Source organism: Pongo pygmaeus, chromosome 3 (genome assembly GCF_028885625.2).
Source record: "Pongo pygmaeus isolate AG05252 chromosome 3, NHGRI_mPonPyg2-v2.0_pri, whole genome shotgun sequence".
NCBI lineage: Eukaryota > Metazoa > Chordata > Mammalia > Primates > Hominidae > Pongo > Pongo pygmaeus.
In genome coordinates, this window is record NC_072376.2 from 171,195,449 (window position 1) to 171,223,170 (window position 27,722).

Consider the following 27,722-nt stretch of genomic DNA (forward strand, 5'->3'; position numbering starts at 1 on the left):
AATCATTAAGGTTATCTCTTCCACCAGAAGGAAATTATTTGCATCTCTATGGAACCAAAGTCTACAAGTCTCTGCCCTCCTGCATTGTTAAGTAGCCCATGTAATAGAAAATTAAGCCCAGCATTGCACTGTAAAAACACACAAAACTCTCTTCTGGCTATTTCCACGTTTCATATAATTTTTCTGACAAGTCAATTCTTTCTTTTTTTTCTTCTTTTTCAACATTTATTTTAGATTCAGGGGGTAAATGTGCAGAGTTGTTACCTGGGCATACTGCGTGATGCTGAGGTTTGGGATATGAATGATCCCATCACCTAGGTGCAGAGCATAATACCCAAGAGTTAGTTTTTCAACACTTGTCCCCCCTAGTAGTCCCAAGTGTCAATTTTTATCATCTTTATCTGACAAGTCAATTCTAGTTATCTTTCATGAATGAAAATTCTTGATTATTGTTTATGATACTTAATTTTTTAAAAAAAGGTCTTTATCATCTTTATTTGACCCATGTTCAATTTCCATATAATTTTCAGATGAATGCTCTAAATGTGTGCTTGTTCTGTGCTGACATAAACATAAGAATTTCATAAGACAGTGTGTAAATAAGTCTGCATCTAAGGATTTTATTCGTTATGTATAAGGTAAAGTATATTTAATGGCACAGTAGAATAAACAGGCTATGATTACAAGTCCAAAGATTACAAATATAATGATGACATCAAATATATGCACACACAAACACAATCCAACAAAATTCTTGACTCTCTTTCTTTTTTCACCGCTAAAGGTAGCAAACATTCCTCTGTACCTAGCTTTGAAAACACATCTACAAAAGCAAATGAACTCATCTGCAAAATAAAAAGCACATATCTTTAATTTCTAATGTTTTATTATAGATTTTTAAGATACATATTTATTTTTATATTATTAGCTTAAAGAAAGTAAGTCACACAAGAATAAGCTTTTGCATGTCTGCTAAGGTAAATTATTATATTATAAATTTGTTATGAAGTTATAAATAAAACACATATTGTGCTTATGTGAATGAAACCACAGCATAATCGGAGTGCATTTGAAATGCACAGAGTATTCTCATTGTTCCAATAAGACAAAAGAAGAACATTACCTATTAGAATTAAAAGCCTGGCCTTCAGCTATCCATTAGTCAAAAATAATTCATCATGAATTACTCATTGATTACAAAACAAAATTGTTAAAAAGCAAAGGTGACTACAATGAACATGTTCCTGGGCCTTTCATTTAATAAGCATTTTGGAATAACTGGAGGCAAATAAACAAAGTTAAACCCTCACGTGGGAAGATCAGGCTGCCCAACAGCATTGTAGCTTGAGACTCAAAGTTAAAGCCAGCTTCTAAAAAGCCTGTTAGTCCTACCATCAGTATGATAAATCTGGATCAAGATGGTAAAAAAAAAAATGTTTTAAGCAGTAAAAATGCAAATACGCCACCTTGGTAAGATAAGATGTCAGGCAACGTGCCAAAAGAGTTATTTCAAGTCAGTGGCTCAAAGTAGAACTCCAGTCTCCAAACTTTTGTTAGGCTAATTTTCATTAAGAGGATGATTTATAAGAGAAGAAAAGGATCTCAAAAATCCCAGAGACAGTGAGTAAAAGTGGAGACTCAAAAGAGCCAAGGAGTACTATAAATCTGTAGAAGCAGAGGGAGACACTCAGGTCAACAGAGGGAAAATTGAAGAGGAAGATAATCCAAAGTTCAACTGTCCAGGGGGCGAGCACAGCCCATAAGGGTGCTAAAAGTAGTACATGAATGTGAGCCTAGAAAAGCTACAATTAGATTTTCAAATGATCTCTCTCTCTTTGGCCCATCTTCTCTTATACTTAAAACATTATTTTGACATTTTGTTCTACAATTGTATCAATTAGATCTATAGATTTTTTTTCAAATCTAGCCTCTATTGTAATGTTGTTAGTAGTTCTCTTTCACACAGATATTGAGTTACCCTTGACCAGAACAAAGAAAATGTGGTGTATTTTAGCAATAACAGACGTGACTGTGAAAAGACAGGAGAGAATGTATTATAAACATTCTCAAATTGTATTTCTAAACTTTCGGGAAATGAAAAAGTCACAAATAGAACTTTTAAATAAGGAGTAGGATGTGTAAGGGTAGGAGGGTAATGGTAATCTATTATGAATTTGAAACTCTATGTGAATATCTGCCATATGTGATGATCTTGGATATTGGCAAAGGACATAAAGATGCAACACATGAACCTGATTTGTCCATGTCTTCCAATCTGATTTAAAAAGTGTTAGAGGGAGTTTGGAGATGATTATTTGAGGCTTAATATTGTCCAAATTTACTGTTTTAGCTCTAGCCATGAGGAAAATTGATCAGAGGCAGATTTTAACTTATTTTGCTCATATTACTCATGTTGAAATAAGCCAGATAATATATTGAAACACACTCAATATTTGGACCAATTCTCAATATCTGGGCAGTAACCATTAAATCAAATTAAATATAACTACATAGAACAAATTTTAAGGAATTTACTATTATTAATAAAATGTACATAAATTATATTACATCGTTTGTAAAAGTAACAAAATTTTTAAGAGACATCCATTTTAAAATGATACTCTGTAGGTACATTTTCAGATAGGTAACTTCATACTTTAGAATTATTTAATTTCTCAGCCACTAGATACAAATTGGACCAAAATAGAGAGAGTAAAACTCTTTAACATATAAATTGTCAGATGTGAATGATTTCCATAGGGGCAACAAAATAAATTTCTAAAAAGGAATGGAAAATATGATTCTTGTACTTAAATGGCTGATTATTTATAGACACAATAGAAAATATACTGGTGATTTTGCAAATAAACCAGCATTTCTGTTTAAATGTATGGTCAGCTCTGATGCTCTTGAAGGCTGTGGGCCTCAGTGTCCCAATGTAGAGTTGCCTCAGGGTAGTGTAGAGACTGCTCTATGTTAACAATCAGCAACAGAAAAATGTCAAGAATCATTCCCATTAGTATTTGGTCAGAACACTCAAAATGGCACAAAATATGGTTTATTAATGGAGTCAGTACCTCTGGTTTGCACTCTTCTATTAAACAACATGACAAATGTTTTCAAAACTTAGCTAGAATAATAACCGAAACTTCTGTTGTCAGATGTTCAGATTCACACATAGCATGATGTTAGAGAAAAATATAAACAAATATTTCTCAAGTAGTTTGTTTTTCAAAACCTTTTTAAGTATGCATACAGTGCTCAGTCCCATTATAGCTACTTGGTTAAAGTCATTTATTTTACGTATTCATCTACACTGCCTCATTGCTAAACGGGCTTGAGGTTGATGTGCTTGATTTAAAAACAAAACCAAAAATGCATAAATATATCTAACACCCTAGCCAGAAGTTTCTTTTGTCATTCATTCATAGGTAATACTTTGACCCCGTGTGCATTGATATAGGTGATAAGAATTTTGGCTCTGTGTTCTATTACATCGATAAGCTTTTCAATTCCTTGTCTACCTCCTTGACTTTCCCAGTACACTTTATCAAGAAACAGAGACTGAAGAAGTTTCTGCCGTAAGTGCTGGCTCTTCAAAACGGAAACTGCAGAAGCGGGAAACCTGAAAAGATAAAATGATATTTCAATCTTAGTAATTGCTTGGGAATAGTACTCCTTACCCAACTGTCCTGCCTTTCATTAATCTGTCATAAATCACACTATCAAATGGTAGCTTTGAGAACCAAAACATTTTTGTCACTGCCAAGATGACACTTCTCTTAATAATAATATACTAGAAGAAAGTGTTTCCAGTGAACTGAATATTCTGCACCATTCAGAACATGACAGACATCTTACTTAAGGTCATTCTGTACACTCAAACAAAGGCATGGAATAAGAAAGGATCCTATTAGACTGGTAGAAATACTTTTTCTTAGTCAGGCTCATTTCACCTGTGAAAACCCCTTTAATCTGTCAAGGATCTGAACAGTATCCTCAGATGTGTCAGGGTGGGATTTTATGCAAGAAAATATGAGAGACAAATTGATAATGACAACTTCAATAAAGTATTCTGCCTGAATAGAAGTTACACAACTGAATTTATGTGAAATAATAAAAAATGTTTGTACTAAAATGCGATAAGATTCATTCAGAAACATCAAATTAAAGAAAGAATTGTCTTTGAGTCATACTCCTGGAACTCTGAGGATTTAGGATCATTTTATTTAACTGGAGTATTAAAATGTTTTCAAATAATTTTAGCAAAACTCAAGTTTCAGAGAAAAGTTTTAGTTCCACAATGAAAGTCTCTCTGGAAAACCTAAGACCAATTTAGAGGGGTCTTTGCTGAATTACCTTAAAAGAATGCATTGTGCTTGCTTTTCTTCGTTTAGAAAGTAGAAAGCCAGGAGTCCAGCATGTACATTATCTGAAGGACTTAGCAAAATTTCTAGATCAAAAACATAAGTAATATTTTGCTAAATCCCCAATTTGACATTTCTCAGCTTTCATTAAAATGCTGATAAAAGCACAGTAAAAATATTGTTTTAAGAGTACATTTCTAATAAACTCAGTTATACCTCAAAAACTATAGTGAGAACATATATACTTGCTTAAACAGTACACTTTGCCAGAAATTTCAGGCCTTCTAAGCACCTCTTCCAAATTTCAATGGAGCACAATGGAGATGGCACAGAGGGTGCCCGAAAGCCAAGGATCAGGTGCTCTAGCAGTTCTGATGCTGCAGAAAGAACAAAGGCCACAGCGCTGGACATGCTTAATGCATGTGAGGAAGTGTGGAATGAAAGAATGTTTATAAGATGCTCTGAGTTCCCTGAAGACATTACTATATAGTTTAGGGCCTAAACATTAGGGGCTCTAGTATTAAGTAGCATTTTTGCTTTATGAAGTGTTAATAATCCATGAATTGTCAGTTCTATAGCCCTTCAACTAATTTAGCTGTGGCAGAATGTATGAGACGAAATCGTTAAAACCATTGGATCTCCTTAGTGGCTAATCCTTTTCATAAAGGAAAGCAAAAATATTACCTGTCTCTGCACTACATTGATATAATAGTAGGAATATTCAATGCATAAATCAGGGATTAGAAAAGCCTTCATTTTTGCTTTTCAATGTGTGAATTATATTTTCAAAGAAGATTTAATTTCAAACCCATTACTCCTCATAATGCATTTAAACATAAATCTTCTTTGAAAGAAGAAATAAAGATATTCACATTTACATAAATGTATGAAATGGATGGACTGTATTCTTCAGGCACTCATAATTCTAAGAGGGAATTTAGGGATTCAAGAAGACCCTGTAATATCACCTTAGTAAGTGATGTCTTAGAAAACTAAATTTTCCCATAAATAAAATTTCCTTAGCTTAAAAGAGAGAACCTGCCACATATCCTGCCTTCAATCCACAAAGAGATGTGAGAAACAAGTATCAACAGAGCAAGACCCGGCAAAAACTTATAAAATCGTGTCTTATAAAACTCTTACAGGAACAGTATTGCTCTTAATGCTAAAGTACATAAAATCCACACCATGTAAGTCATAGTGTTTAGGAAGAATGATTGAAATATGCTCCAGAATATTATTAACAAGAGTAATAGTAACAGAGCACACCACAGTTATTACAGAAATATGCTCCAGAATATTATTAACAAGAGTAATAGTAACAGAGCACACCACAGTTACTACAGAAATAACACCACAGTTATTACAGAAAAAAAAAAATACTGGACTTGCATTTGGAAGACTTGGGTTCTAACCTCAATTTTAGACTTGCTCATGAGCTTTCCAGCAGTCACCTAGCTTCACACAGCTGGTTACCTATTTTACCAATGAACCTTCTATTTTTAGGTCTCCACCCTACCACAGTCTCTTAGTCAATCTGATTTCTGACTAAGATGGGAAGTATGGAGAGTGGCTCTGCCCACTATGCTGTGGAGCTTGACATTCAGCCACAATTTCCACTGCTGGGGTTGAACAGCTCACGCTTTATAGCTGGGTTCTTGCCATTACTAAATGTCTTAATTTCCTTTATTTCCAATAGATGTATGATCAAGTGTGCCATGAGCAACCACTGTGTTTTAACTTCTGCATTGCAGAACTCCTTCTTTGGTTCCCTCTCCACTCTGCATTCTTTCTGAGTCTTGCCGGATGTCCTCAGATCTTTGAGATCTTCCCTGAATTCTTGGTCAACCCTAAGTAAATAAATAATTCTTCCCTAACTAGCCTCCATAAGCCCTCTCTTTCAGGTGTTACTTTTCCCCTTAATCTATGTCTCCTCGAAGGATTTCAAAATGCTGAGAAATCCTCCTGCTGAATTCTACAGCCAGCTTTCCTTTGAGATTATGCCTTGCTTACCAGATTGGCTGTCATTTTCCACTGCATTCATAAAAGTCACTTGAGTTCATTATGAATTTGGACATTCTGCCATGTCAATATTTGCACGTCTATTAGTTCTTCCCATGTCCTATCTTATGCCTAATAATGGAGCCTCTGCCACCTGCTTATCCCTCCTCTGCCAAATCCTATGCCAGAGGTCCCTGCATTCTTCCAACAAAACCCACATGAGAACCAAGCAACATCATGAATGTGAAATGTAGCATGTGCTTTGTAGGCGGTATTGGTTGTTGATAGAGGCGCCATGGCTGCACTCTGGTTCTGTTCTTCTTGGGTTTCTTTCCCTTCTTGGTCTCGATTCCCAGATTCCACATTCACAATTATTTTCAAGGGTTAAAATGATCAGATGTAAGATGTGAGTTTTCTCAGAACCTTGCTACTTATCTAACATAAATGTGATGTCCTGCAGATGTTACTATAAAACTTACTCTTTGATGCCTTCTAACAATTTGAAGTTTAAGTTATCTTCACTCCTGTCAAAGAAACCCTTGTTGTCTATAAAAACCAAATGCCTTGGGTCATGCTTTCGCTGGATAATGTGTGCTAGAGCCGCAGAACCTTGGTCATCACATTTTGGCCTCAATCCATTCTGTACACAGGCATCTTCCTTGCGAGGTCTGAATCCACAGCAATTTGAATCTAAACGATTATAAATCTGTAAATGGAAAACACAAAATCCAAGATGCTGAGTGAAAACAAAACTTGGGAAAGTTACAAGATTTTCAAAGACCAGTGCTTTCTGAATAGCTGACTTGCCAGAATCTAAGAGGGCCAGGCTCATTTAATTAAAGGCAACTGTCAGAACAAGTCCAAGGTTCATATCCTTCTGACTCAGTCATAGTTATAAGCATTTCCAGCTTCTGCTAATAGATCCAAAGTCAGATTATCCAAGTTAGGCATCTCCACCCTAAATATTCAAAGTTCCCACTGACATCACATACAGACACATGGCCAGCAGAATCTCTGACTCCATGCACAGCAGAAGAAACACCGTTGTACTTTTATGTGTCTGGAAGGCTCTGTCTTGTTTTCTCCCTCAAGTGGCTTATGGGAAATTGGAGTTACTTCATTGCCACAAAAAGTTTATTGCATCCCCTAGCCTATCTGGACTTTAGTATTACAGTAATCTAACTTGAAATTACATAGAAGAAATCTATTGAAAAGATGTGAGATGCAATCATAAAACCTAAAAGCATTATCTAAATGTAGGCCACAGCTAGATTCTAAACAAGTGAACAAAATGGGCCTACTGAAGTTTAGTATGGGAGTTAAGGATACCACCCTATAGAAGAGGGTAACCAGATTAATTAGAAAAAGAAGAACCGTTTAATTCCATTTCTTTTGGACAAGGAAAGAAATAATATTTATGAATCAGGTAAAATAAAGCCTGGGCAAAGGAATTAGATAAATTTAAGTCAAATCTCTGCTTTCACACTTCTGAGCTCTGCAACCTTGTGTAGATTCCTTTTCATCACTGACTCTCAATGTAAATGCCTGAGTAACAGGAATGATACTCTACCTTGAACACCTGGTAGAAAGATTGACGAAAATATGTGTACACCCTCCATCCCTGTCCCAAGCATCTATAAGACACTCAAAAAATGAAAACTACTGTTACTTTTGTTGAGACACACCTACATACCATCCAAAGTTATTTACCTCAAAACAAGCTTCTAAGACAAACAGTAATTTATCCATTTTAAATGAAGAAAAATTCAGCCTCAGAGACATTAAGTAACCTGCCCTGGGTAGAATATTAGTAAGTAAGTAGCGAAGTAGTTTGTCTCCAAAATTCCATGATTTTTTCCCCCAGTACGTCATATTGAATGGTTTTAGGCTAACTAGTCAAAAGATGGCTAGACAGACACTGCCACTTCTATTCTTTTGGTATTAAATTCCCATCTTTTTCTCATCCTCCTGTGTTTCTGCAGCTCCCATGGAGCTGTCTAGGAGACCAGCTGCTTAGAAAGGGATGCAGAAAAGCAGTGCCAAAATTTAGCCTACTTTGGAATGATCATTTATTCGTTTATCCAACAAACACTTATTGAACATCTTCTACATCCTATCAGTGAGCTAGGCACCAAGACAAATGTTACCCATGGTCAGCACCTCTCCACCATTACCACTTCCAATGGAAAATTGAAATGGTTATTTAGTTTTCCTTTGCTACCAGAGCAAGCTTCAAGAACTGGACAAAGGACTTTCTTCTCTGTTTTCTGTATGTAAATGGACTTTGTATCAAACAGCATACTTGAGATCAAGGATTGTAAGAGAAGTTAGCATAAGCCAATTTTCTATGAAGTTTATGTAAAGCTGGTCACATGTGTGGCAAGCGAGCGACCAAGCATTTACACCAGTCAAAGGGTACACTGCTGGCCTAGAAACAGTCACAGAAAAGGAGGGCTCCGTCAAGATTGGTTCCAAGCCACTGATCCATGGGACCATAAGTCTAACCCATAGTTTATCCAAAAAGTCACATAGGCTGACTCCAGGGAACAGTAAGTTACCACTGCTTGTTAATATGCATTTGATTGACATGAGAATAAGGTTTCCCAAAGGTGAGCAAGAGTGCCCCAAGCAAATCACTGTAGGTTAGAATACCACATGAAATGAAAAAAGCAGAAATTAGAAACTGTTAGAAAACTTTATTGAGCCCTTTCTTCTCAATTTCAGTCATTTTATGCAGTACCTTCACTGACTTTGAATATAAGAGAAATCAAATGATATAAAAGAGACTGACTGCATCTGATTGCCAATTATTTAAGTTAAGGTCAGAAAGAACATGAAAACTAACTTTTCTATAAGCTGCTTCCCATTCAATCACCCCTTTTTTTAAATACACATTAACTAATGATTCTCAAAGAATCTGTATACCATTTTATCATCATCATTGTTTTATCTAGTTACATTAACATTAAAAATAAAAAAACTTAAATCTTATTTAATTTTGACTAAATATCAAAGTCTATTATATTGGACATATGTGTTTGGAATACAACACGTAAAGAAAATGCTACCAAACATTTCTTAAATGCTTCTTCAAACCCTTAGTTCTTCCATCATTGTGGATTTCATAGTAGTGGGGAAAGGACTAAGATACATAACTATATTTGTACTGTTTCTATAACAAAACCATGAATATCATATATTTATGTTAAATAATAAGCTCTTTAGAGATAAGGCCCTTTCAGTACTTCTGTAAACATTATATTTTTCTATTTTTAAACTACACAAAAGCATTAAAAGTTAAAGGCTGAAAAGATTGATTTAGGTCATCTTTTTATTGCCTTACCAACATTAGATTTTTTGCTACAGTGTACTTTTAAAGTACTTCCTCTGATCTAATTTTGAATCACTCAACAGTCTGTGATGATTTCACCACCTCCCTGATAGACTGTTGTGCCATTCAGATCTAAGAGACATTATTACTGAAAACAGGTGTGTGCATTCAGCCCAACTTCTCTTATAGAAAATGTTGCCACTCATTTTTTTCAGATCTATATATGTACTTGATGGGCATATGTGTGTGTGTGTGTGTGTGCATGCGTGCAAACACTGTGTGTACACCTACAGATGTAAAATCAGCTGTAAGGTCTCAAATAATCTAGGTTTTACTTTGTTTTCCTTATCCTCCAACTATAGTAAATTATGTCTTTGTATTATTGCCCTTGTCTAGCAAGGGCTTACGTACCTCTTAATTCATCTTCTCTAGCTCTTCTCGAAATTTTGTTTATAGGCTTCCTTTTGAATTCACATTCAATATACCAAAAATAACTTGACCACAAAAACATAATCTACTCCCTTAAATTCAGTGCCATTTTGTTAGGCAGTTAATTTAGTTTTCTATTGAGCATATTTATGCTTACTTTTAAGACAGCTTATCTATTTTTTAAAGCCTAATAAAGCATATCCTACATAGCTATGAATCCATAATATGGTTTTAATATACTTGTTTAGTGCACACATTAAAACAATCACTTAACTACTGCATGATTAAGCACTGTAGTGCACATCTACGTGTCTGTGTAGGTAATTATCCTACAAAGAAGGCTATTTGGGGATACATTTTGTCAGCTAAGCAATAATGAGTATTAGTCCTCATTATTGCTGCTTGTTCAAATTCACATCTTATTCTTTAAAACAGGAATATCTTTTCCAAAACTAATCTTCTGCATCTTAAAATACTGCCAATCACCATTTTCCATTAAATGAGTCTTTCCTTTCTTAGGAAAATACATCTTTTCAATGTTTACCTAACTAAAATTATACTCAGAAAAACCCAGGTGTTCCAGCCAAATTTTTTGGTGGTGGTGGTGGGATATTTTTAGATATATTTCCTTCTTCTAAACTTTTTTTAAAATTCCATTTTCCTTTGGTAGTGTTAGTTTTGCCTGTAGGAAAAAAGCATCTCATGAGTGATTCAACTTAAGCTTGCAGCACTTACACAAGGGTGCCTCTGCAGCACTCTCCTAGTTCCCCAAAACCCATTAGAAATCTGCAGACACCTAAAGATGTTCCATCCCTATGCACACTACCCACACCAGCTATGTCTTCAAAAATGGGTCTATCAAGAAATTGTGTCAGTTTCTTCATATCTTCTTTTTCCTCAAAACAATATGATTAAATCACTAATTTCAGGCAATGCTTGGATGAAGTCAATAAAAAGTACTATATTTTGGCCAGGCATGCTGGCTCATGCCTGTAATCCCAGCACTTTGGAAGGTTGAGGTGGGTGGGTCACAAGGTCAGGAGTTTGAGACCAGCCTGGCCAACATGGTGAAACCCCATCTCTACTAAAGATACCGGGCGTGGTGGCACACGCCTGTAATCCCAGCTACTCAGGAGGCTGAGGCAGGAGAATCACTTGAACCCGGGAAGCGGAGGTTGCAGTGAGCCGAGATTGCCCCATTGCACTCCAGCATGGGCGACAGGGTAAGACTCCGTCTCAAAAAAAAAAAAAAAAAAGTACTGTATTTTTATTTTATTTATATATATAAAATGCTGCTAATATTAATAATAAAAATATTAATAGCAGTTTTATATTGAGTGTTTAGTATGTGCCAGGAACTGTATACTTAATGCTTCATATGTATTATTTCATTTAATCCTCATAGTAACCTTAAGACACAGGTGATACCAATAGTCTCATTTGATAAATGAGTAAACTGAGGCAAAAAAGGGCTAGTTGACCTCCCCAAGTCCCCTCAACTCTTAAATGACAGAACTCAGGATTCCAGTCCAGGTATCTACAGCTTTAAAGTCCATGCTCTTATCCATCCTGATTGTATCTCTCGGGGGTAGTCTCCAAAATGATACTGCAAAAAGGAGGCGCATTTGTGTAGAATGTTAAATGATACTGAATTTAAAATATTAGTTATAAAAGTTTCATCAGAAATACAAAGAACTTCAGTAGGATTTCAGAGAAAAACTCATGAAGGAGATGACATTACAGTTAAATTTTAAGAGCCAGGCAGTGTTAGCTAAAAACCAGGCAAAGGCATAGAGGTAAGAAATCCAAAGGCATCTTTAGAGATACAATGAATGTATTTGGCCAGTGCTTCTCTATGTAGACTATTGTTTTGTTTAAAAAAATGATTAATCATTAGAGAAATAAAGTTTTTGAAATGGAAAATACCAGATAAACATCTTGTTAGATTCAGCAGACAAAATTATTCTATCAAATTATTATCAAAGTTTCTAAACGCTTACTTGTAACTTTGCACTATCTCATCATGAACTGGTATGAAGTGGCATGGGTCCTTGGATCATACTTTGAGTAGCACAATAGAAGACCACATTACTGAGAGTAAGGGGAACATTAGGGCAGGTAGTCAGAGAGAAAGGTGAAGAAGAGTATTGTTAGCTAGGTGCAGTTATGTGCACCTACAGTCCCAGCTACTCAAGAGGCTGAGACAGGAAGATTGCTTGAGCCCAGGAGTTCAAATCGAGCCTGGGCAACATAGCAGGACCCCCAAAACACACAATGTGCCCATAAAAAAAAAGCTAAAAGTTTTTTATGTGTCTGCAAGTTTCATTTTTATTTTCTCATGCAAAGCTGGAAGAAAGGTTGAAGGCAAGGGGGTAGGGCATCAGGTGAAAACAGCAAAAGAATGACAACTAAAGGGAACACAGACAGAATGTACTTGACAGCTAAAAACAGGGTAAAATGAGGATGTTTTTCCTAACATAGGTAGGAAATTCCCACCATCCAAATGTTATTCTCATTCAAATCTGTTAGTTAAATTAGATAAACCTCTGTTTTTCCACCTCTGTTTTCTACCTCTTTAAGGGTCTAAGTGAGGGTATAATCACAAGTGTATATGTAGGTGTGTGTGTTTCTGGTTTGGTAAGTCAGCATCTTAAGATCCTCAGCATCTCTTTTCAAATGATGCATTTTAGCATTTAAAAACTGCATCTTTAGAAAGAAGAATGGATATCAGACAGAAAGTATAAATATGCAATAAGACATGTAATTGGGGGAATTTAACATTCACCATAGTTTTCACCCAATGCCTAGCACATAGTAGGTACTCAATAAATGTTTGTTATTGAATGAACCCTGCTGAAAGTTGGCACCCATTTTGTATTTGGCTATTTACGATGCTCCTCCAAAGCACTGTTTTGTATTGGGAACAGTCAAATAAACAAAATAATGGTGGCTTATCAAGATAACGAATTTTTTTTAAATGTAGCATATACTGAATAAAGTGCAAAAAAAATTGAACAGGCCAAATAATGGAATGGCCTGTGCTTGTTACATGCTTTTGGTTAGTTTCTTTATGTGGGTCTAAATTAACTAACCATGGATAATGAATTCCCATATCTCACAGAGCGTCCGCCACAATGCCATGTATGTAATAGGCATTCAATAAATACATACTAGGCAGGTTTACAGAAATAACCAAAGGAAATGCTTTTCTATAATTAGCAGTTTTCTGGAAGATTTCTTTCAATCCAAGTTACCTCATTGGATATCTCATTTAGAAAAAAGTTCCATTTTCAACAATTATTTTAATTATTTCAAAAAGGGAAAAAGACAGTGAGAATTGTTATCATTATCAGCACCCCTTCAGACAGACAGATGCAAAAACACATGGACTTATTTGTTTATCAGCTAATAATTTACACTGGAAAATCCCTTTACATGAATTTGTCTTGATGAAAACCATTGTATGGTTGCCATATTATCAACAGAACTAGAGTTGGCCCTATGTAGTCTAATGAGTGTATAAAGGGACACTAGATTGTAGAGAATGCAACCTCAGACAAAGTGCCACAATCCCATGGCACTTGTTAATACAGACACAGCCTCTTGCTTGGGGAGCTATACAAAGCAAAAGCCCACAGTATTCCCCCCTGCTCCACCCCCGCCAGCACCTGTATCACCTGCGAACTCTCACCGCATAAAATAATGAATTTCATTTTTGTTCTCTGCTGCCATGACAACAGGTGACTGTTAAATTAGTGAGCATGCATATGTGACTTGAAGAGCAGTTGATGAATGAAGAGAAATGTAAAAATAGTCTGCAATATAGAAATCTAACAATGGGTATAGGCTCCCTTGTGCCTCTGCCTCTGTAAAGAGCATTCATTGCTCTACTCCACCTCTACTTTCGAATTCCATGTTTAAAAATAAATGTCAGTGTATATCAACCCAGGGAAGAATCTCTAGTTTCTTCCACATTAATAAATGACACGTAATGACACAGTATTTCTTCACGTATAAGTAAAAATATTCTAAGGCTATTATACATTTGGATCGATTTCTATAGATGCAATGTTTAAAATCCATATACTGCACCTCTCAATAAGAACCAGAAGCCAAACATCACTATGCCACAGAAAGACTGGAGTCACCAGGCAAGCAAAAATTTATTTTTGGAGAAAGAAAATTTATGTTCTATAATTTGCACAAGCAGAGATACATGAAAATAGTCTCTGTCAAAGACACATCCATTTTCCTGTAAAGATTTAAAAAGAACACTCAGACTAAAAAAAAATTTTTGCATTTTATGAAATTCTGATTTACAGAATGAATTGCTATTGGCAATAAATTTAACATGGAAATGAAATAACCTTATTGTAACAAAATTTTTAAATGCTTTTCTATTTGGAACTAAATCTATAAAATCGAATTAGAAATAAGTAAAACATGTTCATTTACATCTGAAGGAATAGTATCACTGAAAACCTTCTTTTGTTTAACTCGATGTGTATTACTTTTATTATTAACATAGAATTTCTATCAATTTTTTTCTATAATATAAATTTTTAAAGGAAAATGACAAAAATAAGTAAAGATAAGCTAAATTACTATATTAAAACTCAGTTTTGGTTATGGTTAACAGAACATAATGTAGCAAACAAATCTAATAGCTATTTTAACTTATACTTTTTTATAAAAATCAGTTCTCGTTTGAAAAAATAAATTAATTTTGAAAGCCTAATTATTTTCTGGCCACTAAAAATAAATTTTGCTCTTATGAATTAAACTTTTCTTAAAAATTACTTTTACATACACATATAGAATTTTCCATTCTATGTTTCTATGCTTCTTGGGTTAGAAAATAGCTACAAAATCAAGCCCTTTATATAACCTGGCTAAAATATTTCAGAACACTGCCAAAGCACTTTACATTAAAAGTTCCTAATCATCAAAATAATCCAGAATAGTATATATTTTTCCCATATTACAATTGAAGAAAAATGTTCAGAGAGGATAGCAACCTGCCTAAGGAGATGAAACAAGTGACTCGTGTGGATTTCAAAAGACATCCGCCTGCCTACCACGATGCTTCCCCTGCTAGAAAAGACAAAGTTCTTGCTTTCACGAAGATTACAACTTAATGCCTCTAAGAATGATTCACTGGGTATTCTCTATAGCAACCAACATTATACTTTATACAGTGCAGGTACTTTATAAATGTTTGTTGAAAGAAATCAAAAAACGCATACCAGCTCCACTCAGTTCACTCATTGAAACAGAATGCAGATAGCTATCTACTAAAAGGTCTGTTTTCCCCTACCCATCCTTTTGTGGAAATCTCAAAATCTTAAAATCACAGAATCTTAGAATCACAGAAATGTAATTACCTTTGAAGTTACTAGATCTTATATAGACAAAAGGGAGTTTATTTCAGAAAAGATAACCTACAGCAGTGGTCTTCAAACTTTTGATTTCAGAATTCTTTGACACTCTTAAAAATTACTGAGGACCCCCTAAAAGTATTCATTTGTGGTTATTTACCTTATTAAATGAAAAATTAAAGCCAAGAATTTAAAAATAAGTATGCATTAAATTCATATAAAAATAACCTATCATATGTTAATACAAATAAGATATTTTAAAGGAACTTGCTATACTTTCCAAACAAATGAGAGAAGTGGAATTGTTCTTTCAAGTTAAAATGGCATTTAATGAAAAAAGCAGCTAGTTCAGCTCACAATTCAAACAATTACGTAAGTGGTTTCCTCAAGACAACCATTGCACTATGGGATACAGTCGATGTGCTTTACACATTCTCATTTTGTCACACAGGATATTAAAAAGACAGGGACTTACAGGTAGAGATTTTTAAAAATTAATAGATTTTCATTGCTTCAAGAAAAATTTTAAGGGAATCTGGCATTTATTTCATGTGCTATTTTTCTTCCTGTGACTGCAGTGACAGTGAAGAGTACAATGACCACTGGTATAGTTTGGTGCCTGCCTTTATTCATGCTAAAGCATCAACAGATTTAACTACTACTGCATATATCAACACTGAAAAAAGCGAAAAAACAAAGGTCTCAGTATTACTGTGAAAATAGTTTCACCCTTATGGACTCCCGGAAAGGCACACAAAAACCATGCCCCAAACAGTTCCATTCAATTTGACCATACAACAGTAATAATTCTTGGAAGCTCCATATATCTCTTAGTGATATGTGTCCATAAACATCATGAATATGGTTGGGAAGAGCATGAAACTAATAGAATACTTACCCTACTTTTGCACTGGTTGAACCAGCTCTCACTTAACCCTTAACCCTCTCTGAATGTACTTCTTCATTAGCCAATAATGAGTCATAAATTTTAAAAAATACATACAAAAACCATATACATTGAGCCCAGTGAGTATCTGCCTGCCCTCTCAGATGTTCCTATGCAACACTATCATGTTCATTTTTCCAAAACTGTTATATTTGCATCCTACCAGACTTACTCAGAGGTTCAGTGCTTTGACCTCTTGCTTTGCTCGAACATACCCATCAAGGTTGGTCTCAGACTGTCTATGGTTCAATGGCACAGGCTTAGTGAAGAAGCCAATCCCAAAAGCTAATCCCAGCAATACGTTAAACAATGTTTGAATCTCAAATGGTTATTTATGAAATCACACAGGCTTCCTCAAGTCTCTCATCCTAGCCCAGCTATGTCTATAACTAGACTTACGATTGAAGCATACTAACTATGCACTGATCAATTTCAACACAGTCTAAAAAATCCACCACAAGGGTGGAAATAAGCAAAAGAGACATAAAATTTAAAAATACATACTGCACTTTTGATTAATAATAAAATTAGAATGAATCCAGTAATGCTCAACTGGTTGTCACTTAGCAATTTGAAATTATAAATATAACAGATTTGATCGGATATTTCCTCCTTTAATTCAGACTGATTCAAGAGCAAAGACTTATGTTAACCAATTTTCTAGTCTACATGTTATGCAGATGAGGCTTTAGAACAACAACTCCAGCAATCTCTGAGCATGAGTGCTAGATAGTAGGTGGAAAGAATATATTAAGTTCTAGAGGCTTTCAAGTTGGAAGCAGACATATGAGGAATCTATATGTTTCTTAACGGAAGAGATATGCTTTGAGACAAAGATCAGTCTGAAAAGGATGTGTACCAGCACATGCTGTAATGACCCATGATCATTATAGAGGCATAGCTTATGAGATATCTGGCCACAATAACCAGAATGTATCAGAAAACATTCAGAAGTACCTTCTGGTTATTGAGGACAGGTATCCCATAAGCTATGCCCCTATAAGGAACATGGGTCAGGGTGGCTAGGCTATTCTTTTTCTTAAAGTTGCCTTCATGAAAAAATGCTTAAATTATGTGAAGTGAGAGAATGTGGTCTTAAAAGTCAAGTCTCCACTAGAAAAATGATGTTAATGCCCAAAAGGGAGATTCATAGGTCAGTGCCTTTGTATTTACTTTTTTTTTTTTTTTTTTTTTTTGAGACAGAGTCTCGCTCTGTCGCACAGGCTAGAGTGCAGTGGCGCAATCTCGGCTCACTGCAAGCTCCGCCTCCCGGGTTCATGTCATTCTCCTGCCTCAGCTTCCCGAGTAGCTGGGACTACAGGCGCCCGCCACCACGCCAGACTAATTTTTCTGTATTTTTACTAGAGAAGGGGTTTCACTGTGTTAGCCAGGATGGTTTGGATGTCCTGACCTCGTGGTCAGCCCGCCTCAGCCTCCCAAAGTGCTGGGATTACAAGTGTGAGCCACCGCACCCGGCCGATGTTGTGGTTTCTTACAGCACCAAATACCATAATGAGCAGCTCCACACCGTAGAACATTCAAAGAAAGACCTATATAATCTCTACCACTAAAGGCAGTGGTGAATAGACCATGAACAAGAGTGTGGGGCATATTTAATCAACAGTGGATAGACCAAACTACGACACACACACATGCATGTGCGCGCACACACACACACACACACACACACACACACACACACACCCCGTATGAGGAAATAGCAGGCAAGATTGGAAAGTCAGCAAATTAGGTCATTGGATTTATTAAAAGCAATGTTATTTTTTTTCTATATAAACTGTACCCCTGGATAACCAAACAGGACATGAGGTGAAATTTCTCTTTAAAGAAGTAGTCTAACTAATAAATGAAGAATTAATGATATAACTAATATATCACCATTTTTCAATTCCCAGTGAACTGGTGGATCAATGTGAACATCAATAGCTGCTATTATTAGAAAAAGGACTAACCAGTTATGATGTCTTCTGATAAAAGAACACAGCACTATCTACAAAGAAGACTTGACAAAATAAATCAAATCTAAATTTGATCATCAATTCAACACCAATCTATAGGGAATATAGACAACGGAAGGGCAAAAGAAAGGCACCACAAAAGTATAACCAGCAAAATCGAGAGTGTGAACTCTACAAAACAGATGATCTGGTTTCTTCAACAAGCTATTGAAAGGGAAGAGAGAAGATACAGAGATGAAGTCTATTGATTAGAAGACACACCAACCAATCACAAAGTGTGGGCATTATTTAAATCTTGATTCAAATAAACAAACTGAAATATATAAATGACACTTATGAAACAAAAATGTGGCCACTGATTGGATATTTGACTAAATCACTTCTCAGTTTTATTTTGTGTGTGATAATAGTAATGTGCTTATGTGTTTTATCTCCTAGTGATACATACTGAAATATTTACAGATGAAATAATATAATGCCAATTATTTTCTTGAAATTAATGTGGATGTGGAAAGTAGACAGAGATAGAGATTTAACAAGATGGATCATGAGCTGATAATTGTTGAAGCTGAGTGACAGGCACATAGGGGTTTATTATAATATCCTGTCTTCTTTTTAATATGTTTAATTTTCTGTAATAATTTTTTAATGTTGTAAAAATTTAAACTTTATTTTCCAATCAAATGGAAGTCTTTAGAGATTTTATTTTGCAAGTGGCAATATGATTAAAAGGGAAATAGGAAAGATAAATTCAGCAATGATTTGCACATTAATTGGCAGTTGGGGAAGACTAAAGACCAGGAGATTAGTTAAGAGTCTCTTACAGCATCTTGATCTACATTGACAAAAGTCTGACTGAGGTAACATTAATAGAAATGAAAAGGAAAAAGTGACAGGAATGATTTTGAGGAACATGAAAGTTCGCTGCTACTTGAATATGAAACACTAAGCAGAGAAACATTAAAAGAGGACACAAAAATCTCAAACCTGGCATATTTCAAAAATAGTAATGTCATGAATAAATATAGGCCAGTCAAGATGACAGATTGTTAGGTGATGAGGTAACAAATTACTTCTAGACATCAAGTTTGAGAGGATGAAGTGACCACTTGCTATTAAAGTAAATTATTGTTTACCTACACATGCATTAAAAAAAATCCTTTGTGCTGTCTCCTGAAATGTGATGATGTGTTTAAAAATACAGTGTCATAAATTAAACTTAGCATAATAAAATAATTGAATAAAATAAAACTATAAGTCAAACTTCCTTGTTACTAATATTAAAATAGCCCAAACCCTTCTTTGATAAAATTCTACTTTTTTGTCATGTTTTACCATTTGTTTACATTATTTCCCTGCAAAAAATGTTCCTTGGTATCACAAGTAGATCTGTATATGTACTTATTCTATATCACTTTCCCTGTCTCTATACATCTAAACATATAAAGCAATGAACACATCATAGGTGCCCAATAAATACCAAGTTTTCTGGCCAATATGCTCACTTATTGCAAGCAGTACTCAGAAGAATAAGATGTAATGTTTCCAGATAATTTGGAAAGTCTTCTGAAGCTTCCTTAAGTAAGATAACATCATTATTTTATTTTATTAATTATCTTAAGTAACATAATCAATACTGAAATAATTTCTTCTAGTGACAAACTATGGAAATGCATATAGTAGAAACTGTGTCTAAGTCAGACTTTTGAATTTCATTTATGACAAACTTAGTTGTACACTATTAAAAGTCTATAATAACCACAATACTGTTTAGTGCTTAGCATGTCCATACCCAAAAGTTTGGAATTTGTCATTTTTAATCCCTAGCATCATACATTCCCATATCCTTTACCTTAGTAAGTGATTCATTGTGACCAAGTGAACCACTCTAATTACCTCCATAAAAAGAAATTGGGAAGATGCCTCAAAAACAATAAAAAGCAGAAATATATTGTTTTCTAAACCCTCTGATTCTTGACAGTTTTTGCTTCCTAGATCCACCAATTCAGCATGCTACCCAATACTGACAACTAATCCCAGACTTTCTTTGCTACTTGAAGCCAAGGCAACAACCAACTACATCATCTCTCACTGTTTGCTTGAAAACAAATGTGAAACTATTTCATTCGTTTGCTTGAACTTACCAATAAATACATGGCTAGAGGTCATTTAGTTTGGCAGTATTCTGACTCAGCAAAGCAATAAAACCAACCCAAACTATTTGAAATCCCAATGTCCAGGACCCTGGAGCACTATGTCTCTTGCTGTTATAGCACCTGACTGTGAGTGTGTTTCCTCACTCACCTCTGAAAGCTGGCAGCAAGACCCTTGACCATCAAGCAGGAGAAAAATCCTCATCATCTATCAAGGGGGCCATAGTTGGAATCTTTCTTTGTTATGCACATAGATTGTTCCTGCAGAAACAAAGATCTTTCCAGGAACAGTAATAAGTTCCCTCTTGTTTCAACAATGATTGGTTGGAATTTTTATTCTTACTTTTATCACACCATTAAGTGGGAAAAAAATAATGCACAGAATCAAAAATAGGAGAAAGTAGGACAAAGATGAACACCTCTTAATCTAATTCATTAGATTCAGGAAATAATTCTTTAGAAGTCAGATAAGAATTAGGAGGACAGAGTTAAGTTAAAAGAGACAAATCTAGGAGGCAAGGCATACCAACTTATATTCTTGTTGTCTGTTGAATTTATGAATATAAGTTTATTGCAGCCATCTGAAAGAAAACCACCTTTAGGGAACAGGATATTTCTGTAAGCACCATTTCTCCCACTCAGTTAACTTTTTCATACCCTCAACCCTTTGCTAAAATTCCTCTCTCTTATAGACTCTCTTCCCGTCTCTTGTACTCACCTAATTTCTGCAGGTTTTTCCATTTCTAGATTACATGTCACATTTTCTGTCTACACTCTCGAAATTTCTTTCTATAAAATATTACTTTTAATTATGACACCTGCTATATTCTGCTGTGATTATCTGTCTCTTCTACTAGATTGTATAACTCTTGAGGGCTGGAAAATAGTCTCATTCATCTTTTATTACCAGCACTAAACCTACTCAGTGTCTGGAGCAGATAAGAGCTCAGAAAAGTCTGTTACAATCAAGTGAAAAGAAATACATGCAGCCTTTTTTTGACGGTAGAAAAAAAATATCTCCCAAGACATATCTTTGTTGGTCCTCCTCTATGTTAACACCCATTAATTTATCATTAAATAAACAGTTATTCTTAGAAAATGTAAGTATATGAAGAATGCCATCAAACAGTGAAAATATTAAATATTTTTTACTTGTTTGATTCTTTTATTTTCTAAACTTCTAATTCTCTTCCTGTAACAAAACTAAATATACATGTATTGTGAGAACACTTTATATCTTTCACTTTCAACATTGTTAATCTGATACTTTGGACTTACTATTTTAATATAACTAGTTTTTTTTTTTTTTTCAATAAACCATGCCCTGAGTAAGTGTGACATTTCCAGACACTCTGCTGCTAATAGAATTTTACAAAGTTGAAAAAGACAGGGACTTGCCCTTGAGAAATTTATAGTTTGTCAAGACAGACTAGTCAAAAATAATTAAAACTTAATAGGCGAAGGCCTATAATATAAGTACGAAAGTCCAAATGAAATTATTTGGGAATGGCTTATAATTTAATAAATAAAAATAATGATAAAATAATATCGTTTATTTAATTCTTACTTATTTCTATGCTTATTTCTGGATGATCAGTTGCTTAATTCATAAGTAATACTTATTGAGCACCTACCATGTACTAGGCATTATTCTAAATGCCTTATGTATATAAAAATATTTAATCATCTCAATAGCTCTCTATATATGCACCATTATTATTCCTATTTTACAGATGAGGACACCAATGCAGAGAGAGGTTCAAGCAACTTCTTGAGGTTAAATCAGTAGTAGCAGAAATGGGACTGAAATGTAATTGACTGCAGAGTCCCAGTTCCTAACACAATACAATACAGTGACACAATACAGTGTCTCTTTGGTCAGAAAGCAAGTTTTCTACCTCCTGAATGTGCTCCTGTTATTTTATATAATCTTTTGAGAGAAGTTTGACCAAATCTTGGAGACTCAAACACTCTCTAGAATACCTCTCTTTGTCATCCTAATGGAGGTGAATTTTTGTCTAGGCAGTTTATACCCCCACGCTTCAAGAATAAAAGATTATTTGTGCTTCTCTCACATTTTACAGACCCAGTAAAATGGCATAGCCTTTGTGAATGTAGATTTGTTAAATGGGTGAAACAAAAAGAATGCTGTGTACAGAAAATTAACAACTGGGTTCTATATTCCCTTGCTCTTGCTCTGGCATCATAGAGCAAGTGATTTTAGTTTGCTTCAGGCATAACTTTTCTAAGATTGTCACAAATATCCATCTAATACATTCCTAAATACCATTTAAATGAAGCATTTATTCTGATTTAAAATAAAATTTTCAGTGTAATTGATGAGAAAGAGTGTATAGATAATAATAACTATTTACTATGGCATTCACGAAAAATGGCCTGTTTGTCCATTTATTTATTCATTTATTCAATACACTTTTTTGACTGATATTGTTCTATAAGCATTTTATGGCCAGGCACGGTGACTCATGCCTGTAATCCCAACACTTTGAGAGGACAAGGCAAGAACATCACTTGAGCTCCAGAGTTTAAGACCAGCCTGGGCCACATAGCGAGACTCCGTCTCTATTGAAAATCAAAAAATTAGCCAGGCCCATGGTGGCACATACCATAGTCCAAGCTACTCAGCAGGCTGAGGCAAGATGATCACTTGAGCTAGGAGACTGAGGCTGCAGTGAGCTATGATCATGTCAACACACTTCAGCCTAGGCAACAGAGCAAGACTCTGTGACTCTGTCTCAAAAAAAAAAATTAAATTTAAATTAAAAAAAAAAAACTTGTATGATGGTGAATACAGGAAATAAAAGAATCAAGATATGATTTTATTAAAAACAAGTAAAACTCCTCTGGAATAAGATCTACTGTAAGCCAAGTCAAAAGAAGAACAACAAAGTAAGAGAAATTATTTAAGACACAGGATTGACAAACGTTAATTTTCATGATATACAAAAACTTTTTGCCAATCAATAAGAAAAAGCTACAGAATGCAATAAAAAAGCACAATGATTTGAATGAGCAATTCACAGAAAGTAAAATATAAATAATCAATAAATATTTGAAAATAGAGGCTGGGTGTGGCGGCTCAAGCCCAGCATTTTGGGAGGCTGAGGTGGGTGGATCGCTCGAGCCCAGGAGTTTGAAACCAGACTGGGCACAATGATGAGACCTGTCTCTAAAAAAAATTTTTGAATTTTTTAAAAAGTGTAGTGGCATGTGCTTGTTGTCCCAGCTACTCAGTGGAAGGATCACTTGAGTCCAAGAGTCTGAAGCTGCAGTGAGTTATGATCACACCACTGCACTCCAGCCTGGGGAACAGAGCGAGACCCTGTCTCTATTTTAAAAAAGGGAAAGAAAATATAATATCCTCAATATCACTCAAAATGAAAAACTGAAAAATATAAATAACACCCCATCACTATCTACAAGATTAGCAAAAATATTAATTTACTTTCCACTTCCCACAGTTGGTAAGAGAAAAGGAAAGAGGTACTTTCATACCTTACTACTGAAACTGTAAAATGCTGCAACATCTACAAGAAATTAGCCTCTTACCTTTTGCACTGTGGGAAATAAATAAATACTGAATGAACAAAATAGGTAAGTCCACTCTCTCAATTGCTATCCCTGAATATATGATTTGAAAAATCGTATTACTTCTGTAAATACTAACCAAATTAACTTCTAATAATCAGATTAACTTCTGATTTTAGCTTTGTGCTTTAGCCATAGCTAAAATCAGGAGCTCCAATCTTGGTGTTATAATTTGAGTAAGTTCTAGTAAAGTCTTGCAGAGACCTCAACCTTATGGAGCATCAAAAAAGAGAAAGGCCCTCCCACCCCAGGCAGAAGGGCAACAGATTTGAAATATTTATTTTTGTTGAAAACTCCTAATAGTGAATTCACATGTTCAGATTCGTCCTCAAGACCACAGACAATAGGCACGATAATGATTAAAGCTGCTGATGCACTCAGAAGAAGACTGGGGATCAGCTGGAATTTGTTCTTGCTCAGTCAGGAACATGTATGAATAGTAGAAAGTTACAAAGTAAACACACATCTTGGAGAAACATCTCTCTTCCTCTATGTTGAATCATATCTCTTAGAGGCAGCAAGCATTACTACTCCCCTCAAAGAACTCTCTGCTTCAAATGGTATATTTAGAATGCCCTGAATGTTATAAGAACAGTACCAAACTTATATTCTTACTCATGCTTTTTCCTATCCTTTCTATCATTGACAGCCTACAATCCTACTCAAACTCTTTCTCCACTATTTTATGGCAAAGTGCTCTTCTCTTTTGACCTCATAAAAATTAGAATTTATATTATGTCATCCAGAAATCCTTGGATCTATCGTTCGTTTCATACACCATATTTTCTTAACTAAATAGCTTTTTAAAAACTTAGAGTGGGACAGTGAGGATAATCACATTGTACTACTTTGCTACCATTGTGGTTGTTTTCTTCACTATAACACACAATAGATGTTGCATAAATTGAGTTTCCCTCAATAGAAAAGAAAATGATGAAGGCAGTAGGGTAGAATGAGATTTAGTTGAGGGGTTCAGAATTAAAATACATGTCACTAGAGAACATAAGGATTTGCCCTCTATTCACAATAGGTTAGGTCTTATGTTCATCAGCTTCAAACCTCAAGGTTCTTTCTCATAGACTTCACTGCCAGGTTCAAAATTTACTTTCCATTGTCCTTCTAATCATTCTCAGTAACTTGAATATCTCTGCTTACCACTCCCCAAACACTTGATCTTATAGTGAGAACTTTTACCTACTTCACTCTAGGTCCTTTCATTCATTCTCCACTTTATTACTATTACATTTTATCATATTGACTTGTTTCATTAATCCAAGGATAACTTGGTAGCAGTTATACAACAATGGCTAAAAATATGGAATCCACCATCAGCCAGATTTAATGATATCTCTGTTTACGAACTTACTAGCTATGTAACATTGAACAAGTTAGATAATTGTTGAGAGACAATTCTTCATGGCATTTCTGCACATCTTAGATTTTGTTCTGCAAGTTTTTTTTTTTTTTTTTTTTTTTTTTTGAGACAGAGTCTCACTCTGTCACCCAGGTTGGAGTGCAGTGGAGCCATCTCGGCTCACTGCAAGCTCCACCTCCTAGGTTCACGCCATTCTCCTGCCTCAGCCTCCCAAGTAACTGGCACCAAAGGCGTCCACCACCATGCCCGGCTAATTTTTTGTATTTTTAGTACAGACAGGGTTTCACTGTGTTAGCCAGGATGGTCTCGATCTCCTGACCTTGTGATCCACCCGCCTCGGCCTCCCAAAGTGCTGGGATTACAGGCATGAGCCACCGTGCTCAGCCTCTGCATGTATTTTTAAGAGTGTTAGCACACCAGAGAGTATCTCATTCTGAGATGAAGGGCAGATTTGTTTCCTGACAAAGATGATAATGTATCCATCTGAGGCAAATATTGGGCAGGTTAGCTAGCAGCCCCTTAGAGAATGAGGGGTTTCTTAAGCTTAGAGTCTCTCAGGAGTGACATAAACACACTGTCTGAAGCATTCACCAAGGCCACTCTGTATCACCCCAATAGAACTTGAGAGGCAAGGGAGCATAAAACTGATGCCACCTGCTATATCATAAGTAATAAAGTCATTTGTCTCTGACCCAGGAGTCTCATATCTTCTGCTAACGTCTATCAACCTGTGTCAGACTACCTTGTTAGCTTCCAAGTAAAGTAAAATCCCAGACTCTTCATAGTTCTTGATAATAACTTCTCTATGCTTCAGTTTACCTACGTATAAAATGGAGAAAGGATGCCTACTTCACAGAACTAGTACATTAATAAAATGGAATAATGAGATAATGCATATATAATGCTTAAAACCAGTTACAGCCTCATAGCAGGACTCTTGAACACTCTTTAAGGAGGCAGAACTTGGTGGCTGCTAACCACCTCCTTGCCAAGTCAAATGTCCTACTCCCCGGTTCAGTCCTTGCTGGTGTCTCTGCACCACTGACATCAGAGATCCTTCTCTCCTCCATCAAAGTTCCTATTTCGTAGACTGTGACTCTGTACTAAACTGGTTTTCTTCCTACATTGTTGTCCCTCTGCAATTTCTTCCTCCTACTCACACTCACAAAATAATGAACTAACAAAAGGATAATGTTTTCCAAATGTTCTAAGGCCATCCTAAATTTCCACAAGATACTAGTTAACAATGCAACAACGGAAAAGTTTTTTTCTAAAATGGGTGAAGGGAAAGGGAGTAATCAGAATAAGGGGGTGGAGAAAGTCCTGAGATATTTATCAAAGGGAGAAAAGAGTCATAAGAAAACCTTATAAAATGTGAGGAGTCACACAATTATGTAGATGATCAATATTTATTATTCTCTAATGCAGAATCTTCATGAAAAATTTGCAATAAATTTAATTGGAAAGAAAATAAGGAAAATAAGTTACGTGGCCAACTGACCATTGAAACACAGTGTAGAGTGTTGGAAAGAAGACACTTTTACCATCAACGGATCCCAACAAATCCCAGCTCCAGCCTTCAGTGGTTGTAAGAACTTGAGTGAGATACTTAACCTCATCAAACCTCAGTTTACTCACGTCCCAAATGGGGTAAGACTACTCCTCATAGCTCAATAAATGGTAGCTATGATGAGTATGATTATTGCAGGATGATGTGAACCAAAAATAAAATTCTAAGCCCCCAACCAACTGAATTGACCTCTAAGCCTGGGACAATCTACAACCAATACCACAGCAATAGAAAAGATCATTCAAGGCTACTATGAACACCTTTACACGCACAAACTACAAAACCTAGAGGAGATGGGCAAATTCCTGGATATATACAACCCTCCTAGATTAAACTAGGAAGAAACACAAACTCTGAACAGACCAATAACAAGCAGTAGTATTCAAACGGTAATTGTGATGGTTAATATTGAATGTCAACTTGATTGGATTGAAAGATGCAAAGTATTGTTCCTGCGTGTGTCTGTGAGGGTGTTGCCAAAGAGATTAACATTTGAGTTAGTGGACTGGGAGAGGCAGACCCACCCTCAATCTGGGTGGGCACCGTCTAATTAGCTGCCAGCACAGCTAGAATAAAGCAGGCAAAAA

General features: G+C 35.4%; 1 protein-coding gene across 6 annotated transcripts in view; it reads right to left on the reverse strand.

The window, feature by feature from the left end:
* Positions 1 to 600: 600 nt before the first annotated feature.
* Positions 601 to 27,722, reverse strand: part of GASK1B (golgi associated kinase 1B) — a 59,874-nt gene continuing 32,752 nt past the window's right edge. For all 6 annotated transcript variants that reach the window (XM_054485808.2, XM_054485810.2, XM_054485812.2 and 3 more), the window contains 2 exons: positions 6,848 to 7,074; positions 601 to 3,625 (listed from right to left, as the gene is read on the reverse strand). In XM_054485808.2, the coding sequence (XP_054341783.1) occupies positions 3,418 to 3,625; positions 6,848 to 7,074 (435 nt within the window). In that variant the 3' untranslated portion in view covers positions 601 to 3,417. The remainder of the gene's footprint in view (positions 3,626 to 6,847; positions 7,075 to 27,722) is intronic.